This window comes from Fomitopsis serialis (assembly GCF_022376445.1).
Source record: "Fomitopsis serialis strain Sig1Antser10 chromosome Unknown B0H18scaffold_2, whole genome shotgun sequence".
In the NCBI taxonomy this organism is placed as follows: Eukaryota; Fungi; Basidiomycota; class Agaricomycetes; order Polyporales; family Fomitopsidaceae; genus Fomitopsis; species Fomitopsis serialis.
In genome coordinates, this window is record NW_025954962.1 from 227,880 (window position 1) to 247,227 (window position 19,348).

The following is a 19,348-nucleotide window of genomic DNA, read 5'->3' on the forward strand; positions in this document are numbered from 1 at the left end:
CATCGTCCTCGAGCTTTAGGCGATACGCACCGCTAGTAGGCGGCATGGGCGCCGGCTTCCTACTCGGTGAGATGCTCGATGGTCCTGGACTATTCGGAGGTCCTGGATTATTTGATGGAGGATTCGGCGGCGGGGGATTCGGCGGAGGAGGATTCGGGGAGGAGGATTCGGAGGAGGAGGGTTCGACAACGGCTTCGGTGGTGGCGGTTTCGATAATGGTTTTGGTGGAGGCGGCGGATTCTTCTGAACACGGGATGCATTGCTTGGACGTGAACGCCCGGCCGTTGTAGTTATTGTATATTAGATCCACATGTACACGTACGTCTATGGCTCTGTCCGCTGTATTAGTATGCATCAACACGAAACCTTGAGAACTGAATGGTTGTCAGGCTTCGCAGTGTAAATGATTGGTGGAGTCGGCTCTGTACGTGGCCGTACACGATGAATGTGCGCGTGCGCTGCAGCAAGTAAGTTACTTACGTATGTACTGACATTTGCCACCAACGCGGTGTGGCGCGCGCTTCCGCGAGGGTGTAGGAACGGATTCCCTCCTCTGAGTCCTCACGAGCATCCACTGCATATCCGCGAGCGAGCTTCAGCTTCAGCTTCTTGGTCGTTCACGGACGCGACCGTGCTTGTCATGCCGCCCACCCTACCTGTCTCGCTAAGTCCACATATCTGCATACTAGCCTCGCCGGATGTGCATGAACTCTTCGAGTCGTCCGGATTGCCACCAATAGCCCAGACACTGCAGTCCTTTGTTCCGTTGCCCAACGGTATGTTCTACTTGACTTTGACCTCGGTTATCGTGAATGCTCATCTGTTCTCAGTCACGACCAGGACGACCTCCTACACTTCCGTGTCGCACAGCACCTTCGCGCTCCGTTTCTCTGACCTTGTAGATATCGAGTATGCTGCGCACGAAGATGAGGAGCGAAGAGCCGCGCGTACAATGGACTGGATTGGTGCGCGTGTCGCTAATCGGACCGCGGACTGGGTGAAGGCCATGGAGCCCAAGCTTCCGAAGGCGGGAGCGGAGGAAAGGAGGGACTGGAGGGATAAGACACCTTGGTGGGAGGAGGTAAGAGGTGCGTTGAGGGAGACTGCGTTCCCAATAGTGACGAGGGATGGAATCACCCTGCTGCGAGTGCGTACCTCGAGTGCTCAATGCCCACATGCTGTTTCACACATACTATTCGATATACAGTCATCATCACCGTGTCTACTCGAGCCGTGAATCCGCTTCAAGCTCTACAAGACCTTAATACACGACCCATAGACCTCCCTTCATGGGTCGAACCCACCGCCTTGCGCTATTACCTCATTATACATCCCGCCGATTCAGAATTGACGGACCCCATGTGAGTGTCCGCTGTCTTGACGCGGATTTCGGCGAAGTGCTGATGCTTCCCCAGCGCGGAAGCTCTATATAATGCGGTGAAGAAGCAATATGGCCTGAACAGCTATCTGCTCCCACTCTCGCTCCCTACCGATCCTCTTCCAGCCCCAGTTCCTGTTCCGGCTCTGCTCCCTCACTTACCCCCGCCGCCGCCACCCTCTTCAGCTTTTGACACACCGCCTCTCGCACCTGCACCTACTCCCGCTGGTCTAATTGCTCCGGGTACACCACGGGGCCTCATGTCCCCCATGCCCCGCTCTCCTGGGCCCTCTGTACTTGCACCAGGACAGAGGGACACGTCTTCGCAAGGCCTCTCGCAGACATCCCCAACGGGGTACGCCCTCAGACTCAGTGAGGCTGACATCCAGCAGACCGGCAAGTTCGTGCGTGAATTCGTTGTGACGAGTCTGATCGTCTGGATGGAGAAATGCGTGATTGATTGGAACGAGAACGTACGTGATATATACGCGTTGTATGCTTGATGCTCACTCCAGACCTAGTTCTCTTCGTCTCGACGACTGCCTTCGCGCCTGTTCTCGTCGACTCGACGCCTTTTTGGGTCCTCTGTGGCTTCTCCTACGGCCACCGCGCCATCAACGCCTGCGCATGGCTCAAACACTTCCATATCATCAGTGTCTTCCAGGTTTAAGACACACCAGGCGAACAGTTCTATCAGCTCTATCGCTTCCGTGTCTTCCGCTGGGACGCTCGTCGAGGGAACCGTCACTCAACAAAGACGACTCGCTGAGTTCGCCACCATGCTTGGCGACTACAAGTTGGCGACATCCATTTGGGAGGCTCTCAGAAAGGAGGGACGAGGTGGTTCGGTGAGTGATCTTCTCAGTCTCAAGTGGACTTGAAATACCCATACTTAACATGTCTGTACGTAGGATGTGTTGCCGCTGTTGCTGGCACCTTCTCCTGCCCTGGCCCTGCATGCTGCACATGCGCTTTCCGTTTTGCGTTCACCATCGAACCCCCACTTTCAATCGCCCGGTCATGCACAGTTGCGCGCGCTGTCGTATGCAGTGCGGTGGGTAGTGGGAATCGACAAACGCGATTTCTTGGGCTCCGTTCTGGAAGGCGAAAGGTGGCTAGTCCAAGCTGCCGGCAGCGTACGTTCTTTCGCTTCTACAGCCTGCCTACGGCTCTGCTGTCTCGACTCTCCATGACCACGATGTCGTGGATAGTCGAGGTAGTGGGTCGGCGGCTGCTGTGTATGGGCACGAACTAATCGACTAAGGATTGTTCAAGGCAGAAGAGCCGCCAAGTATGCTCTTGTACGCGCATGCGGCTTTCTTGAGCGAGAAGAAGAACGCTCGGAGACGCGCCGCTTTGTGGTACCTACTTGCTGCTGACCGACTTGAGAAAGCAGGCACAGTGAGTCAACAGTTCTTTGTGCTCGTCCTGTGCTGAATTGACAACGAACAGAAAATCCTCGCGATGTTCCTTTTCCGGAAAGCCCACGAGCTGTACAGACCACAGACACCGAAGGAACTGTCACCATCCTTTTGGGAGAGCGAAGCTCGGGATCCCGCCGACTGGACAGGGTTCCCAACTGTGCAACCTGGCATCGAACACGAGCTAGGTGAGCACATAATGACCTTTGACGGAATGTCTCACACATATGTGCCTCTGTAGGTCGTCTTTTATATACTACTGGCGACACGGAGAACGCAGTTCGCTATTTCCTTGGGCTTCTGCGAGGTGGCTCGGATCTCAGCACGTCTCTATCTGACGAAGGAGCGGATGGCAAGGCACGTTTTGAGGATCAAATCACTACGGACAAAGTTTATTTGGAGGACTTCCGAGTGGCTGCGAAGGTGAGACTTCATAGCGTATAACATCCGCGCAGTGAAATAAGCAAACGTGACGTTTGCTTAGCATTTGAAGGAGACCGAGCCAGAGAGATGGAAGTCGGCCTCGCTCCAACTGCCTGTGACTTTCTGTGAGCCCAAACAAACCGGAGTACGCTTTCCTGGGAACAACATCGAAGGCGATCCTGAGGAATGGACAAGGCGCGAGGAAGACTGGGCCTACTTTTGGGCGTCAAGAGGCAAAGAGAAACTCGAACGCAGTAGCAAGGCCGCCGTGGATGGTTGGTTCATTAACTTGCTTTGTTTTTCTCCGCTGAGCTGAGGCTATGCAGAATACTTCTGGGTCGACCTTGGTATGCGGAATCCTTTGGATGTCGAAGTAACCCTATCGGGTTTGTCCGTTGTTGTGCGAGAAACATCTTCTCCAGATGCCTCAGTTACTCCCGACTTCGTTGAAGTCGAAGTAGTCGACGGCATTACCCTGGGTGCCAGGGAATATCGTACTGTACGTCCCCTATCACGCAAGTGTATCTTTGCCTCACTCGAGTACGTAGATCCCTGTCGCAGTGAAATGTGCCAGGCCCGCATCCCTGCAAGTCACTCACGTCGTTTTCGAATTCCTATCGCTACTACCGGTGTCTGAGTCCCTGGCGTTGCGCGGCCGACGATTGCATGATACCTCTCAACAGAGACAAGTGAAGGCATACGCTTCGGACATCCTGATCAAAGTTGACGTGGAAGACGCCGGACAACGCTTACGAGCGAACTTCGTCGATGACAGGCACCTTATCCTTGTCGAGGGAGAGTATAAGCGTCTCAGGCTATGGGTGACGAACTCGGGGACAAGACCAATCAGCGAAGCCTGGATGGTCTCGAGCAGAGAAGACGAACTCTGGGTAGAGTCCGACAAGGTTGATGCTGACCGCTTCCCCGCCGCGTCATCATCAGAGGGCTCCCTCGCGGAAACGCTGAGGTTGTCGAATTCACTACGCCGACGAGAACCCTTCAGGATATTGTCGGGCGACGCCCAAGGAACACCAGAATTGGCCCCTGGAGAGTCGTTGCAAATTGCTCTCACACTTCACGCGTCCCAGGTCGGCGAAAGAGATCTCAGCCTGCTCTTCGTCTTCCGCGAGGTGAGTTCTCTTGTGAGCTGGTCAAAATATAACTAAGTTTTATTAGGGAGAAGGCGCGCCGTTCCGATGCGTACGGGTAACAAGGCCCTACGAAGTGGCGCCTGTCTTCCGAATAGCTGCTTCGGCAGAGCCCAGCAGATCACTCGAACACTCTTACGGTCTCAGTCTTGAACTGGAGAATGTGTCCGAGTCGGGAAACTTACGTCTGACACAAGTGACCACTGTGAGCCCATTGTGGACGTCACAGTGTATGGGAAATTGCTCTCTGTTCGTCGGCCAGAATACTCATCAATCCTGAATTGAACTAACCGCGCTTATATGCAGTGACATTGTCCAACCACAGCAGATTACAAAGGTCCATCTTGGTATCATCCCGTGGAGAGAGAGCCAAGGACCACAGATGACTCTGCAGTTTGTATCTAGCAAACTTGCGGCGATTTTGCGAGGTGAACAACCGGATGACTCTGATCCGCCACCACTGAACATAAATTGCCAACATATATCCAAGGTATGTGTACTACAGTCGACCGTCCCCTGGATCTCGTAACGCGGTATAGCAGAGTACAGCGATACGTTCAGTGACGATTCCATCAATGGCTCATTTCATCCACTGTGGTCGACGAACATACAGTACCCGACGCGCCCAAACGTCACATCCATACATACCACCCGACAGCCATCCTCGCATATTCCCGTTGGTCAACCCTTACTCTATAGATATTATTCTCTTCTGGGAACTCGAGGGAGAAAGCCGCAGTGGACACGTTCTTGTGCCAGGATTGTCCCTTGGGGCCAACCACGCATACTTGGATCGCATAATCGATGAAGCAGAAAACGTCAAGGTCAAGCGATCCATGTATGCCGAGACACAACGCCAGCGCTCAGAAATCATACGGGCCATTCGAGAGAGCGAGTGGAACGCAGAGATGGATCCTACGGTTGTGATTCCTTGCGTCGACGGTACAGTCCGACACGATTTCTCCGAAGGGTAAGTGATAGTCGCCTGCCCCTCCACGCATTCACAAACACAGTGCTAGCCCGTGCAGCGTATCGGTCAGGTATACCCTCAAAAATCTCTCACCTACACATCCGTCGCGCGTCACTTTGCGGATAGCAGCGAGTCCATCGGATGTGCAGACACCGTGCGTGCTATGTTTGTGGCTGTTGGTGCCTTGACTAACACTGGTTTCCAGTACGTTATTATCACCTCGATATGCGGGACGTCTCACCCACCACCGGGGGATTGAGCCGTATGGCACGGCCGTCGTTGACAGCAAAGTATGGATTACACGGCCAGGGAGCTTCAGGCTCGATGACTGGACAGCCGAGACGCAAGTGAATGCATCTGAACGGACACATACAAGGCATCTTCGCTATGTACAGGGACCTCCACTAGAACACCGTGTATGTTTCTCCGTTGTTGACACCTCGCAGACATAATCAAGGATGTATGTATTGATCGTGTTACTTCACCCGCACCGCTACGCCCCTCTAAATACTGAACGACACACATGTGATATGCAGGTCGATGTGCCTGCGTCATGCGACAAGTCTCTCGCCTTCACTCGTGCCCGAGATACCATACGAGGACGTGCTCAACCTCTTCGAACCATTCGTGGACTAGTGAGTGATCGAAAACATTTCCGTCCCAACTCAGTAGAAAAGAGATGCGACCCTGGGTTGTGATCGCACCCAGGTAGAAGTACGCGGGCCTTACATGAAGATGAGTCTCCCATGAAGTAATCCGAAGGAGCGGATGCATCGCAGCGCTAGTCGCTTCGGCAGCACTGCAGGTGGCCTCTTCGCCGCTAGGAGGGAGCGGGTAGTGCGAAGGTTGCAGTACGTCGTACTAGAGGTGAGCGTGTGTCAGAGAATATACGCTCATGCATTACTACGGCCCTCACATTCCCACCGCTGGAGACGCCGACGGTGAACGTGGTATCGTCTCCGAATACAGTCGGCAGTATCTCGCTTTGGGGCGGCTCTCCAGATGCACGACCATCCCAGAGGGATGCAATGAGTCTTCGTTTCGAGACAGATGGTTGTAGGCTAGCCTCCACCATCTCCAGGAAAAGCGGATGGTGCATGTAACTTGACATTTGCTCTCTTATGAGACTGCACCGCGAAAAGAAACGATCTTTTGACAGCAGCCTTCGGACCGAGGGACATCTGGAGACGAAGAGTCGTCGCAGGTAGGCATAAAGGGCAGGGTGCAGTAGAAGAGGTTGACGGACAGGAAGACTTCGGATGAGCCCCCTTTGTCCAGCCATTCCTGGTCAAGATGCGGCCGCAAGTTGGCAGGAAGAAAGAAATGCATGGCCTCACGCCTGCGGCGCTCCCATTCTGCGTCGGATAGTTTCCCCTGACGATGCAGCTTTTGCAGTATTCGCGCGGTCGCAACCTGCGCAACGACAGGAAGGGCCATGGTGAGTGTGATATCCTTGTCCCGACAAGACCGCAGGATGGTTGCGGTCGTTTCGGCTGATAGGCTATGTCGTATATCCCTTTTCACAGCGGGAGTGCAGTAGGTTCTGCTTTGAAATTCCCGGGCAACGTATGTCCACCCTGCCATCTCACTATCATTGCGACTTCCTTGCAAAACAAGAGGACACCGTGCATACCCGTAATTTCGCTCTTCGTAAATTATAGATTACGGCGCCGATAGCTCGCCTCCACCTCTGCGTCGGCACACTGAGACGTCTACCGGGATGCAGCTCCTCGCAAGGGACCACCATGGCGAGGCGTTTGCCTAGGTCGGTGATGGGCTCAAGCGACGGCCTCGACAGTATGTCGAAGAAAGCACGGCATAGCATGATATGAGACACGCCGTCGGTGATAAAGTGAGTCGTATTGATGATAACATGGTGAATGCTATCGTCGTCTGCTCGATCTAGGACGAATAGGCGGGCGGGGAGCGTCGCAAAGATCCGCTGTTCACCGTGTATGATATTGTCAATGACGGCCAAGGCATCGTCGGCATTGGTGATCGGCTTGCGGATGAGCTCCTCTGGTAGCACTTGAGCCAATCGTTCAGGAGCGACCTCGAAGCGAAACTCCTGCGAGTCGCCGCCGTCCGTGCAGACCCTCGAACCCAGAAGGGGGTACCTCGTTTTCAGGAGTATCCACGCTCGAGCGACATTGGCGTTGGTGAAGAGTTCCGGGCCTGATTGGACAATGTAATGCCAGACGAGGTCGGTCGTGCCTTGGAAGCGGCAGTCCCAATAGTACCCAGTCTCGTTCAAGCTCAACGGACGGGTGTAGGTGAGGCCAGGGAGAGCGTCGGCGTGTGGAACAGCGGTCCAGCCTGGGGGTGCCATCTTGACTGCGTCACAGTACGACACTTCTGGCTTCCCGGCACTGAGGGTTTCAATGGCACAAATTTCTGTCCCAGATGTCCAGAGGCAGCCTTAGTGGGGTATCTAACAAACGACCTCGGAGCTGTAGCCCGGCGATAAAGTCATTGCATTGCCGTGGACGCTATCCACCAGACGGCATGCTGGTTCTGAACGACTTCGCACCTCACGGGCCGTGTACTGGAAATTTCCGAGCGCGTATGCAGGGGAATAATACCGTACTGTGGGTTGTCCTCGGGCCCGAGGGGTTAATGACGAATAACGGTATCTAGTTCCCGTGGATTTGTCGAGGAGCTAAGATTGAGCTAAGATTCGTATAGATACTTCAGGTTCATTCGCTGGGGACCTTCCGAGAGACTTCAGTGACACGCCGAGACCCGTCCCTCTCCCTCCCAGGTCACAAAAGTTCCGCCAATTTCGGATTGGCATGGCTGACATATTTCAGTCTGTTACAGGCAGCCGCAGAGAACATGCATACATCGTATCGGCAGGTCCTGCTTTCGCTCGCTGTCTTGCAAAGCTGCGACTCTGGCGGACTGAACCTGTGTCATGCTAAGAAACACCTATCATAAGGTGACGCGTACTGAGAAAGCACTGAACGGAGGCAAGTCAAACCCATTACGGCGAGCAAGGACAGCTGGGATGCCTGATCCTTACGAATGCTCAGTACTCAGTATACCCGATCTCACCGATGCCAGATTAGGTCTACACATGTTGCAGCGGGTCGCCTCGTGCATTGAAATACCAGCGGCCAATCTCAAGGGAAGCAGCTGATGATTCGAGCCAGAGATATAGCGTGACCTGGCGACCTCGCGGGAGTACAGGGCTGACCGGGTGGTACCGCCAAGGGTGCTACTCCCGTTTTTCCTCCTTCTTGCCCTTCGCATCCATGGCCATCCGTATCTTTTTCATCTTCGTGTTGAAATAGGTCTGGGTATTGCAAGTCAGTTACCTCGTATCGTACGCAGAGATGAACCGTCGACCCTTACCCCCGTAACGAACTGGACCAAATTCATGAACGGCACCCAAAGCTCGGGAGCAAGATACCTCTGCGCGATCACAATGGTAAGGGGAAGCGTCATCCAAGTCACCTATTCGAGACCCGTGGAGCATTTAGTGAGAGAGAACACTCGAGAGCACTGGGCACGCACACGCAGAGCATTCATGAAGCCCGCCTTGACGGTCTTTCGTACGTCGTCCACGGTCCGTGCACCGTTGATTACCGCCGTGCACGACAGATACACTGTAGCCGTTCCGAGAACATGTCAGTGCGTCCGCCGCGACCACACGCATCAACAGGCGACTCACCGGCGATCTGGATGGGCGCCACAACCAGATTGCTCACGAGCAGCTGCCCCACCTTCGCCGCGAGGCTCGTCTTGCCCGCGAAAGCTTCTGCGTCAAGCCCACCAGCGCGTGGCTCATCGGCGCAGATATGAGCATGCCGTACAGGGTCATTTTCGGAGCCTTGACTCTATCTTGGCAAGCGCGAGGACGTGCGCGTAGAGGGGGCATCCTTGGAGACCCGCCTCGCAGGGACGCCTGCGAGGTGCGTCGCGAGCACCTCCTGGATGAACTGCAGGACCCCTGAAGCGCGCGACGAGTCGGTTCGTATGTCAGAGATCTGTCATGTACGTTATGGAGTACGACGACTCACCGCTAGTGATCGCCTTGTCCGCAAGGGATGCGCAACGAGGTTTGCCAAGTACGCGGCAAGGAGGGGGTTGATCTTCCTGGGTGCAGCTACGGTGCTCATCGTGCGCGTGTGGTGGTTCGTTCTCAAGCCGCGACGTCGGACCAGAGTTGCCTACGGGCCTGTCGGCTGGACGGTAGACAGGAGTGTGCATGTTACACGCCCGCAGAGGGGCACCTGTTGTCCTGAATATGATGGTGACCGAATCACGGGGGCCGCTCGACTCTCGAACTTAAGTCTAACCTGTTTGCATGATTCCCAAAACGCCGCAGCCGCTCTCATCCATCCTCCATGCGTATGATACCAAAGGCGTCACTTGAACGACGCGTCTGTCGGCCTTCATTGTCGCACCGGTGTGAGAGACTCGTTATAGTTTCACAGAGATAGTACGCCTCCTACCTGCGCTTCTCTTACCCCGTGTGGGCAGAACTTGAGAAGCGCGGCACGTGATTGAGCAGGGAATGAGCGGTTCAGAGTCATCCGAGAGTGTATCCTCACGCAGAAAGCAATGATTGAAGCATGAATATGTGAGTAAGTATCGTAGCAATAAATCCGTGACGAAATCTGAGTCCGCCTGCTAGCAGGCGTCCGATGTCTCTAATCCAATCCACGGTAACAGCAGACCCTTTACCTGCTTTTGACCCTGTACAATGCATAAGCATGACGCCGTGGGCAACAGGCAATGATCAACCGGAACTCACCAGACTTTGACGTAGTCCGCGAACGAGACCATGCACACCGTCTGCCAGATGCCGAGACCTATACGCGGAGTGACACCACGATAGAGGCCCTTCAGGCCGTTCTCCCTGTAGACGTACTGCAGAGTGCTGACGATGGTGGCTTTCTGGGGGCGTTTAGGATCCGCGCTGGCCGACTTTGCCATCGATTGCATCTACATCGCGTCCGCCGCGCATATCAGCCAGTGCTATGCAGATCGAGGCTCAGACAACCTCGACTCGTACGACCTCGATCGGCTGATTCCATGTGGCAAGAGCACCACCTATTGACGAGGATGCGATCTTCTCCAGAGCAGTCAGTTTCTCATTCTCGCCTTGCCCTTAGCTTCTTGATGCTTGTCTCAGCTAAACGCGCAAAACCCATCCTGGATATCTGCATAAAACCATCTAGGTGCCAGGATGAGACAATTCGACATACCGGGATCCCCAGTTCGTCATTTGCCGGACGGCGACAGCGTTGACACCCTTGTTGATGCCCTTGAGACCTTCCCGACGGTAGATGTCCATGAAGACGACCCAAGTTGAGGGCGGCTTAACGCCCGTTGCCGCCTGCTTATGCCTCGTAATCTCCGCCGTTTTCATACATGTGCAGAAACCTTGCATGATCATGAGCTAAAGAGGGCAGAGCAAGCCAGTCTCGAAAGACCCACCCATGGTCGCATACGCCTGCGCGACACCACCCGTCATGCCGCCAATCAGACCAGCTGCTCCCGGGCTCATGCCCAGGCCCACCACCTTGCTCTCAACCTCGGAGCGGTGAAGAGAAGAACGGCACCCTTCGTCGAAGCCTCTATCCATGCCTACATTCATCGAGCGTAAGGCACCGGGTAAGGGTAGAAATCACATGCCGCGCACCCATGGAATCAGACCCTGGTAGAATCCCAGTACGCCTCCACGACTCCATACGGTCTGGACGGCTTGGAACATGGATTGCGACCGGTTCGCCGCCATCTGGGTCTTGAGCACCTCCAGAGGTTGCCCCAGTGTCGTGACCTACTCGCAAGTCAGAGAGTAAGGTGAATGTATACCCGAGATGCTCTCAGCCACTTGCCTCCTGTACACGTCGTCAGTGGGGTACGTCTCACACGACAGAGGGCACTACTCACGAACTACACGCACAAAGACGATGGAATAGTCAACTCCTGCATGCCCAGACCCGAAACGTAGACATTACCATGTTCATGATCCCGCCTGAAAGCACAGCAATTAATGAGTTCCGCGTGGACAGCTCAGCCACAGACGCGTATACGGACCGACAGCAATGTTAGACCAGTTAACACCCTTCTGGCCGGGCAAGCTCTTTTCGATGGCCATGGCTGGGACGCGTGAGGAGGTGGTGGGAGTGGAGGAGAGAACTGGTGTGAGCTGGCGGTGACACGAGATATCTATTGGGGTGGGGATGGCCCGACTCGGAAGGGCGCGCGCGCAACGGCCCACTATTTGGCCTCCGCAAACACCGCAGGGCCCCCGTCCCATCCTACGCGGAGGCGCTCCCGCCCCTATGCTGCAATCGTCCCACTTTCATCCCATGGTACCACATCGCCCTATTGGCGTCACCGACGTGCTGCAGAGGAGGCTCGACAACAGCTCGAGGGGTCGCGACAGCCACGACGAGCTGTGCACGACGTCTCTGAGGCGTTCAAGATCGGCTCTTCCGAAGCGGGAAACTGCCATGGCGGAAGCACAGGAGGGCCGCTATTGGTCAAACGACTCCAGCCATCAGCTCATCCGCCTGAGTAGCGTGCGCACCTGAGGCCAAAATCTTTGATCGCTGGCCTGTTTGATGGGTGCGACATGTCCAACAGTGAGCTAGCCAGTATTACCATGATGTTGCGAGGGTGCCGTACAACAGCGCTCCGTTTTTTGGCGGTGAGTGACATCGGCTTGTTAGACATGCGGAGCCGTGCTAATGGTCATTCAGGAGCCACGCCATTGGCTTTTCATAGCCTCCTCGAGCTCAACCTTGCTTAAGGTCATTGGAATACGCCGTCGAGTTTGCCGCATTGCAAGCAGCCGTCGCTCGCCAATCGAGAGAAGATTCGGGGGACCTATTACCTCCAGTGACTTTACGTTATACTCAAGGCAATGGTGATAGCCCATTTCCCTCTTACGCCGCGACAAAGCGGCTTTGTCCATGAACGTTTCAACCGCCGTCGTCATTCCCGGGCGCGCCGCTCACCGTCTGGACAGGTCCGACACCATCAGCGGACATGGCCCCGCTTGTCTCGCACTGTCTCACGTCTGTTACATCGCCGCATATTTTAGTCGGGCGGAGGCAAATCTAGTCTGCGCTTTCGAGCCCCTGTCCGCTCCGTCCTTTCTCGTAGCTCCCCTATATATCTCTGTTCTCATTTTCCCAGTTTACGCTGCCTGCGTCGAACGAACCTTGAACGCTTGATACCCTCCAACTCGTACGTCCATAATTTGACCGGTTAACACAACTGACTGGTGTCGACTTCAACACAGTCCTGATTCAACATGCCTACTGTACCACCGGAGCTCTGTGACTACGTTATCGACCACCTCCATAATGACCGGAAGACGTTAATGGCTTGCAGTCTCACATGCCGCGACTGGGTGCCGACGTCTCGCTTCCACCTTTATTGCGAGGTTCTTCTACACAAACCCGAGCTTTTTGCAGGGTTCAAGCGACTATTGCAGGCCTGTCCCCTTCTGGCTCCTACGTCCGCGTCCTCCGAATATCAAAGCTCGACAAGGCCACCGCGGCTGATCTTGCGCAAGTGGAAGAGATCCTCCCCATCATTCTTGGCTACCTCGGCAATTTGGAGTCTCTCGGAGGGTTTCTCCTCTCCACGTCCGCTAGCGTCCTGCGTTGCATGCCCGAGGAGAGGCCAATAACAGAGCTCTGCCTCCAGTATTGCGAGTTCCCAGCCCTCGAAGACTTCGCACGTTGTTCTACTCGTGCCCTGGCTGCAAGCCTTGACCTCTGCGGCGTTGTTGGGCATCAGCGAGTTGTGATGTTCGCCACCCTCTTTCGATGCGCCCAGCCTGCGAAGATTGGTCCTAGGCAGAGACGTCGATCACAGCTCTGTCATCGGCTTCCTGCTTCGCGGGAACCATCACCGCCGTATCCACAGCCTGTCGGCCACCCTCTCGACCGAGGAGGATGCCTATGCTCTCAGCGTATTGCTGGAGCACATCGGGGAGTCGCTGACCGAGCTCGACATCGAATGGCACCCGATTCGTCCTGGCTTGAATGGTCAGTACATGCCATGCACTGCTTGTAACTTACCTCCGACTGACCGGCTGTCCAGTTGTCCTCCTGCCGCGCACGTTCAACATCCCTCCGACTGTTGCGGTCGAGAGGCTGACCATCCGCAGCGCGGTCTCACACGCCTATTCCACACCTTGGGTCACCAGCCTCCTGTCCGCCGTCGATCCTACGCGCCTGACCACGTTTGCCTTGGAGATCCGGCTCCTCGGGGAACTGGACGCACTCGACTGGAAGTCTATCGAGAGCACCCTGGCTCGGAGCGGTTCGGTAGCCTGCGTCGGGTCACGGTCAAAGTTAACATCTGGTCGGGGTTCATATGGACCAGCTGTCGGTCCGGAACCTCATTCGTCACAATCTTCATAGAATACACTCTATGGGTATGCTTCGCTTCGTCTCATAATCAGTGCTTGCGCGGATAGTTTAGTGATTGGTCTTGCAATGGACAGTACGTACTATAATGCTTCTAGCTTGGTTTCTTGCCTGTTGCCCCGTACACAGCCAATACTTACTCTCATCTTGAACTATTCATCCCGATACGGCTACAACTGATTATATTCGTCTGCATCGAACAATGCACAACGCGGGGTATGAGGTGAGGGTAACATACTAGCAAGGACAGGGTGAGATATGAGAGAGCACGAGCGTAACAGTAGGTTTAGCGGGAGCATTACGATGACAATCTGTACCGTACAAGTAGAGAAAGTCCCACCGGGATTCCAGCACGAACAACGCGAAAACCAGACGCGATCCAGCAGGCGGCATAGTGATGGGGAGATGGCGACTTATCGTGAGGCGGGCCGGGAGGGGTCGCCACGCGGTCGACACGCCGGTTCCTCATCGCTTTCATTCTTTGTTCTTCAGCTGTTCCGAGAGATGTTCGATGTCCTCCTTCATGCTGTTGCGTGGACGAGGCGTGCAAAGGCAAAAGAGTTCATGAGTATACGGATTTAGGATAACGCAGTCCGATAATAAATGAGTGACGAGGGCAATGAGTGCGGCGAGTGAGATGAGTGGAAACGAGTGTCAGCGGATCGGTTGAGAATCAACGCAATCAGAATAGTCCGTATATGACGGCCAGCGTGCACATAGCCCCGAGGAAACTCTTCAGTCCGAAAATCTTTACATACCGTGTAATCTGGTCCTGGCTGTCCTCCTGGTCGGTCTCGAGGTATTGGATTTCCATGGCCTTGCGCTCGACTTCCTGTTGAAGTTCGTTGGCCTTGGCCACCGCGAGCTCACACTGCTCCTTCAGCGCCCTCATTCCTCGCTCGTGCTCTGCCTGAATGTCGTGAATCTTGAGGTTGTGAGCCTCGTGGAGTCGCTGCAGCTCATCTCGGGACACGCTGGGCGTGCGCGCGTGCGCGGATCCGTTGCTCTTCGGCGAGGATACCGTCTCGGTCGCCAACGTCGCCTTGATGGTCGCCAGCTCACCCTCGAGATCAGACAGCTTCGTCTGGAGCTCGGACTTCTCGCTTGTCAAAGCCGAGATCTCCTCCAGGTGCGCAGCGCGAAGTTTGGTAACCTCCTCCGCACGGCCCTTCGCGCCTTCCTCCAGCTCCTTCACGTGATTTTTGGATACCTCTGTGAGTGAGTCTTTGGTAGCGACGAACATGTCGGTGAGGGCAGCATGATCATCCCGAGCATTTGAGAGCTCCTTCTGCAGGCGAACGATCACCTCGTCCTTGTCGGTCTTATCGACAGCCGCAGCGACCGCGCGAGCTTCGTCAAGCTGGAGCTTCAGAGACTCCAACTCGGCACTGGAGGAAGCAACGGCGCCCTTCGCCTTTGCGAGGTCCTCCTGCGTGGCCTTCAAGTCGAGAGCCTGCTTGGTGATTTGCTTCTCGAGAGACTTCACTTGGCTCTCCAGCTCAGCCTGGTGCTCGGCCTTGAGGCCTTCGATGGTCGACTGATGAGCGACACGGAGCTGCTCGATCGTGACCTGAGAATCAGCCCGAAGCGCCTGCAGATCCTGGCTGTGAGCAGAACCCGCCTCGTTCTGCGTGACTCTCAGTATATGTACGAATACAGAACGCCTCACATCCTACCTTGGCGCGCTCGAATGCCTCTTCCAAGAGCTTGGCATGTTCTGCCTTCACATCATCGACCTTAGCATTGTATTTCGATTCCTGGCTCTGTAAAGCGAGTGAGGCTGGGGTCTGCAGTGACAACGGGAAGAGGACAAACCTCGAGCTCTGCAGAAATGGTCTTGTGTTCCTCCTGTAATTTGTTCTCTTTCTCCTGGAACGATGTCTGAAGGCTCTCGAGCTCAGCCTTGTGCGCCTCGCTCTGGCTCGCCAACTCTGCCGTCGTGGCCTCCTGAGCTGCGACAGCCCCTGACAACTGACTTTCAAGCTCATTGCAGCGAGAGGTGAGCTTGTCGATCTGCTCCCCAAGCTGTCCGATCTCCGCCTGTAGCTGGGCCTTCTCCTCGTTCGCTTTGGCGAGGTCGTCAGCTGCCTTCGCGTTTGCCTCCTCGACGGCCTGGCGACCAGCCTCCTCGGCCTTCTTCAGGTCATCCTCCAGCGCCTTGATGCGCTCGGAGGTCTGGGTGCGCTCGTCCTCCGACTTCTCCTGCTCCTCCCTGAGCTCCAAGATCTCGATCTCGAGCTCGGAAATCTTGGTAGACTTCTCCTCGTTCTCAGTCTTGAGCTCCGCAACCTGAGCATCAAGAGGTTCCAGGCGCGAAGCCTGCTCCTGGAGAGCGGCGATCTTCGCCTCGGCGTCGGCAGCAGCCTGATCGCGGGCGACCTTCAGGCTTTCGACTTCGGCCTGGATCGCTTCAAGGTCGGCCTTCGCTTTGAGCAGAGCGGCGTGTTCGACCTCGGCAGCAGCGGCAACCGCCTCGGACACCTCTCCGGAAGACGAGCGCAGGACTACGAGGTTCTCCTGAGCGGCCTGAACCTCGGTCTCAAGGTCCCCAATTCGTGACTGCAGGGTCTCAACGAGCTCTTGAGAGATGCGGAGTTGACTTGGCCTCCTCAAGCTATTATCGCAGTGTCAGTGCCGAGACTTTCTACACGTTCACTACACCTACCTCTGTCTGGACTGTGTCCAGTGTCGTGTTCCCAGATTCCGACGCCAGACTCTCACGAGCGGCAGCCAACTCCTTCTCCGTCTCACTCTTCGCCTCCTCGAGCGCCTGGAGCGTGGATTGCTTCGTCTCGATATCCGCCAGGCAGTCTCCAGAGATGACTTCAGAGTGGTGACCTGGTTCTCGAGCTCAGCGACTGCTTCGGTCTTGGATGCGAGCGACGTGGTTGCGTCATTCAGCTAAGGACATCATGAGCAAACGCACCATACGCGCTCAGAGCAAGAAGAGCTACCGACCTTCTCCTGCAGCTCCTCGACAGCCTTGCTCTTTCCATCATCCTTGACAACCTCCTTAAGGGAAGATATAGAGCCAGAGCCGGGAGTCCTGGCCGGTCTCGTAGATGCCGTACTGGGCGGTCGCGCGGAAGAAGCAGCACTGACGCGGGAGACTGTCGTGGCAGTCCTCTTCACCTCACCGCTGACGGAAGCCCGAGGACGGGGTGCCGCTGCGTGAGCATCTGCAGCGGGCTTCGTCGTCGACGCCGCGGGCCTAGTAGCAGCCGATGGAGCCAAGGATGCCCGCCCTCCGCTGGGAGTCGCCCTGCTTGCACTGGGCGCGGGTGCCTTGCCCGTAGTGGGAGTCGGTGCCTTGGGCACAACAGACTGACGCCGCGCGGCAGCGGTCGTCGGAGCTGGGACGCCGCTGGTGCTGGTCTTGGGCGGCATGGTCGGTTTCGCGCGGCAGATGGACCACTAGTGGATTCCTGAGCGATGATGTGGCAGAGGTAGGCTTTGTGGGGCTTGCAGGAGTGACGGTAGCCTTCGAGACCGCAGTCGGCGCATGCTTGACCGCGCCAGACCCAAACGTGCCCGAATTGATAATCTGGATGCACGGCATGATCCACGACGCGTTCAGAACGCGTGGTACAACATCCAAAGCGGTTGACGCACCTTCTTGACCAATGGCGACCCTGGTGCGCCCGAAGCGGGCCTGGTGGGCTTGACGTTGACGGACGGCTTGGCCGTGGGCTTCTTCGGAGATGCGGGGGCCTCCTTCATTTCTCCTTGGCCATGTCTTCTGTGGGCGGGGGCGCAGCCTCCTCAGCAGCGAAAGATGGGGATGCAGCATCCTCCGCGGTCAGAGGTACAGTAGTAGTATCGGCTTCGTCCGCCACGCCGTCCTCAACGTGTTCATCTGCCGCACCTTCGTCTGCAGCTTCTCGTCCGTCGCACTGGCCGCTTCTGTTACGCTACCAGCCTCGTGAGCCTCGTGCTCTTCATCTTCAGGTTCCTCCGGGTGGGTTTCCAGCTGCTCGGAACCCTCGGATTCTGCCACGTCTTCTTGGGTCTCGAGCACAGGACTCTGGGGTTGCTCCACGTCCGCCATGGCGATCAGAGTGTGGTGCAGTAAGCGGTACTGCACCGGGGTATCGGGTATTACGAGAAAGGATGGAGTAGGACAGACACTGCTCAGGCTGCTGCACGCCTGGTGCAGAGATCTGCAGGCCGCGTTGGGCAAGCAAACAAAAACAAGACGCGTACCCGACGCGTCCCACGCCACGATACCCTCTCTCCATCTCAGCGCCGTTCGCAGGTGCTGACACCGCTCCGTCCACGATTGCGGTGCACATGGCTGCTGTATCCTACAACGGTCTATTCTGCTTCTACTCTCATACATCCTCTGTATCTATGTGGACTCGAGATGTACGCTGCGATGACACCCTTATCTGGTCTAATTCGGCGGAGCATAGAGGTTCAACGCGTTCAGTGCCGGTTCAGCTAGACTGCGGTGGTTGTAGCTCAAGATTGCGACCTGGAGCGGGACTATCAGCTATTGTCACGCATAAGGAGGCGAATGCAACGCACTCCCGCGGGTTCAACGTTGAAGTGTGTACCTAGAGGGTGCGTAGTCGGTCAGTGAAGACATATGAACCACACGAATAGTCTCTACCGAGGCGAAGAGGGAACTGGATCCAGCGGGAGATCAGGACGCGGTTGAAGTGACCATGCGCGATGATAACGACATCGCGGCTGCCTTTGCCTTCTTCATGCCATTGCCTGTGATGCTCCTTGACCTGTGACCCGTGCTAAGCCGACCATTTCCCTCTAGCCTTGTAAGACTGTGCGCACCTTATCGATGACGGTGTCTACTCTGTGGCACATCTCCTCAGTGCTCTCACCGTTCGGGCACCTAACAAACATGAAGGCACGGCCGGATGGCTGTGTCAAATGAATAGCTCACCCATCGTCCCAAATCTGCCACTTGGAGTTCCTTTCCTTGATCTCGGTTGGCAACAGGCCCTCGTAGTCTCCGTAGTCCCATTCCCGTACTTCCTCCGTAATGACATGGGGTGGAGGCGACGGCAGATGATCAAACATCAAGTGAAAGGTGCGGTGGGCACGGATCCTTGGAGAGACGAAAACATTGCAGATGTTGTTTCGGTCAATGACCTCTTGCAGTGCCGTTGAACAAAATGAATGATATGCATTTGTAGCAGGACTTACTGCCTTCTCCTACCAGGACAAGCGCCGTTTCCTTCGTCTTCTCTTCACCGTGCGCCGTAAGGGGAATGTCGGAGCGACCGGTCTAGAACGTAGTCATCGCGCAATCAGTCTAGACACAACGAAGAACCCTCCGCAGCAACACTCACATGTCGACTGTAACAGTAGCATCGCTTCAGCTGGATCTTAGAGCACGAAGGAACAAGCTTACTGACCCGCTCAAGGACCATTCCGTCTCGCCTGCGGTATGTTCAGGTTTATGTCATGCTGGAGGTGTTGGATACTCACCATGGCGGATTAGGATCAAGCGGGGCATAGGACGTTGGCTGGACATATTGTAGCGAGGGTCTAGACGGAGTGTAGCCTGAGCGTCGAGGAGAGAACTGTCTAAATACGACGAACGGCGCGCTCCGTATAAGACCGACCATGGCCGTGGAGGGACACCG

The 19,348-nt window shown here is 55.7% G+C and overlaps 8 protein-coding genes across 8 annotated transcripts; 2 read left to right on the forward strand and 6 right to left on the reverse strand.

Moving 5' to 3' along the window:
• Nucleotides 1–536: 536 nt before the first annotated feature.
• On the forward strand, nucleotides 537–6,071 carry B0H18DRAFT_968994 (ER-golgi trafficking TRAPP I complex 85 kDa subunit-domain-containing protein). The gene is made up of 17 exons (XM_048043557.1): nucleotides 537–776; nucleotides 831–1,088; nucleotides 1,208–1,361; nucleotides 1,416–1,851; nucleotides 1,900–2,226; nucleotides 2,290–2,514; nucleotides 2,654–2,779; nucleotides 2,831–2,987; nucleotides 3,041–3,222; nucleotides 3,284–3,497; nucleotides 3,549–3,721; nucleotides 3,771–4,352; nucleotides 4,399–4,619; nucleotides 4,677–4,860; nucleotides 4,910–5,340; nucleotides 5,390–5,494; nucleotides 5,546–6,071. The coding sequence occupies exons 1-17, from the start codon at nucleotides 641–643 to the stop codon at nucleotides 5,790–5,792; spliced, it is 4,158 nt and encodes a 1,385-aa protein (XP_047900156.1). The 5' UTR covers nucleotides 537–640; the 3' UTR covers nucleotides 5,793–6,071.
• On the reverse strand, nucleotides 5,914–6,777 carry B0H18DRAFT_1112953 (uncharacterized protein; the record flags this gene model as incomplete). The annotated part of the gene is made up of 4 exons (XM_048032886.1): nucleotides 5,914–5,972; nucleotides 6,045–6,201; nucleotides 6,257–6,458; nucleotides 6,512–6,777. 4 exons carry the CDS (start codon nucleotides 6,775–6,777, stop codon nucleotides 5,914–5,916), a joined length of 684 nt encoding a protein of 227 aa, XP_047900157.1.
• Nucleotides 6,778–6,860: 83 nt separating this feature from the next.
• On the reverse strand, nucleotides 6,861–7,902 carry B0H18DRAFT_1205988 (uncharacterized protein; the record flags this gene model as incomplete). Its single annotated transcript, XM_048036158.1, has 2 exons — nucleotides 6,974–7,902; nucleotides 6,861–6,917 (listed from the first exon to the last, which is right to left on the reverse strand). Exons 1-2 carry the CDS (start codon nucleotides 7,667–7,669, stop codon nucleotides 6,861–6,863), a joined length of 753 nt encoding a protein of 250 aa, XP_047900158.1. The 5' UTR covers nucleotides 7,670–7,902.
• Nucleotides 7,903–8,073: 171 nt separating this feature from the next.
• On the reverse strand, nucleotides 8,074–9,767 carry B0H18DRAFT_969010 (uncharacterized protein). The gene is made up of 7 exons (XM_048043558.1): nucleotides 9,356–9,767; nucleotides 9,202–9,292; nucleotides 9,116–9,179; nucleotides 9,014–9,083; nucleotides 8,857–8,948; nucleotides 8,695–8,796; nucleotides 8,074–8,635 (listed from the first exon to the last, which is right to left on the reverse strand). The coding sequence occupies exons 1-7, from the start codon at nucleotides 9,459–9,461 to the stop codon at nucleotides 8,558–8,560; spliced, it is 603 nt and encodes a 200-aa protein (XP_047900159.1). The 5' UTR covers nucleotides 9,462–9,767; the 3' UTR covers nucleotides 8,074–8,557.
• Nucleotides 9,768–11,587, reverse strand: B0H18DRAFT_969012 (mitochondrial carrier). Its single transcript, XM_048043559.1, has 9 exons — nucleotides 11,393–11,587; nucleotides 10,991–11,128; nucleotides 10,906–10,935; nucleotides 10,786–10,882; nucleotides 10,554–10,731; nucleotides 10,487–10,500; nucleotides 10,349–10,455; nucleotides 10,100–10,290; nucleotides 9,768–10,041 (listed from the first exon to the last, which is right to left on the reverse strand). Exons 1-9 carry the CDS (start codon nucleotides 11,447–11,449, stop codon nucleotides 10,026–10,028), a joined length of 828 nt encoding a protein of 275 aa, XP_047900160.1. The 5' UTR covers nucleotides 11,450–11,587; the 3' UTR covers nucleotides 9,768–10,025.
• Nucleotides 11,588–12,406: 819 nt separating this feature from the next.
• On the forward strand, nucleotides 12,407–13,798 carry B0H18DRAFT_969022 (uncharacterized protein). Its single transcript, XM_048043560.1, has 6 exons — nucleotides 12,407–12,720; nucleotides 12,777–13,045; nucleotides 13,164–13,355; nucleotides 13,411–13,603; nucleotides 13,642–13,663; nucleotides 13,696–13,798. Exons 1-6 carry the CDS (start codon nucleotides 12,614–12,616, stop codon nucleotides 13,768–13,770), a joined length of 858 nt encoding a protein of 285 aa, XP_047900161.1. The 5' UTR covers nucleotides 12,407–12,613; the 3' UTR covers nucleotides 13,771–13,798.
• Nucleotides 13,799–14,371: 573 nt separating this feature from the next.
• Nucleotides 14,372–17,366, reverse strand: B0H18DRAFT_186702 (uncharacterized protein). Its single transcript, XM_048037019.1, has 6 exons — nucleotides 17,352–17,366; nucleotides 16,698–17,283; nucleotides 16,405–16,640; nucleotides 15,555–16,353; nucleotides 15,416–15,502; nucleotides 14,372–15,366 (listed from the first exon to the last, which is right to left on the reverse strand). Exons 2-6 carry the CDS (start codon nucleotides 17,124–17,126, stop codon nucleotides 14,422–14,424), a joined length of 2,496 nt encoding a protein of 831 aa, XP_047900162.1. The 5' UTR covers nucleotides 17,127–17,283; nucleotides 17,352–17,366; the 3' UTR covers nucleotides 14,372–14,421.
• Nucleotides 17,367–18,132: 766 nt separating this feature from the next.
• On the reverse strand, nucleotides 18,133–19,236 carry B0H18DRAFT_1112959 (phosphoglycerate mutase-like protein; the record flags this gene model as incomplete). The annotated part of the gene is made up of 9 exons (XM_048032887.1): nucleotides 18,133–18,213; nucleotides 18,267–18,295; nucleotides 18,352–18,475; nucleotides 18,531–18,591; nucleotides 18,643–18,853; nucleotides 18,906–18,987; nucleotides 19,052–19,058; nucleotides 19,118–19,142; nucleotides 19,191–19,236. 9 exons carry the CDS (start codon nucleotides 19,234–19,236, stop codon nucleotides 18,133–18,135), a joined length of 666 nt encoding a protein of 221 aa, XP_047900163.1.
• Nucleotides 19,237–19,348: the final 112 nt, after the last annotated feature.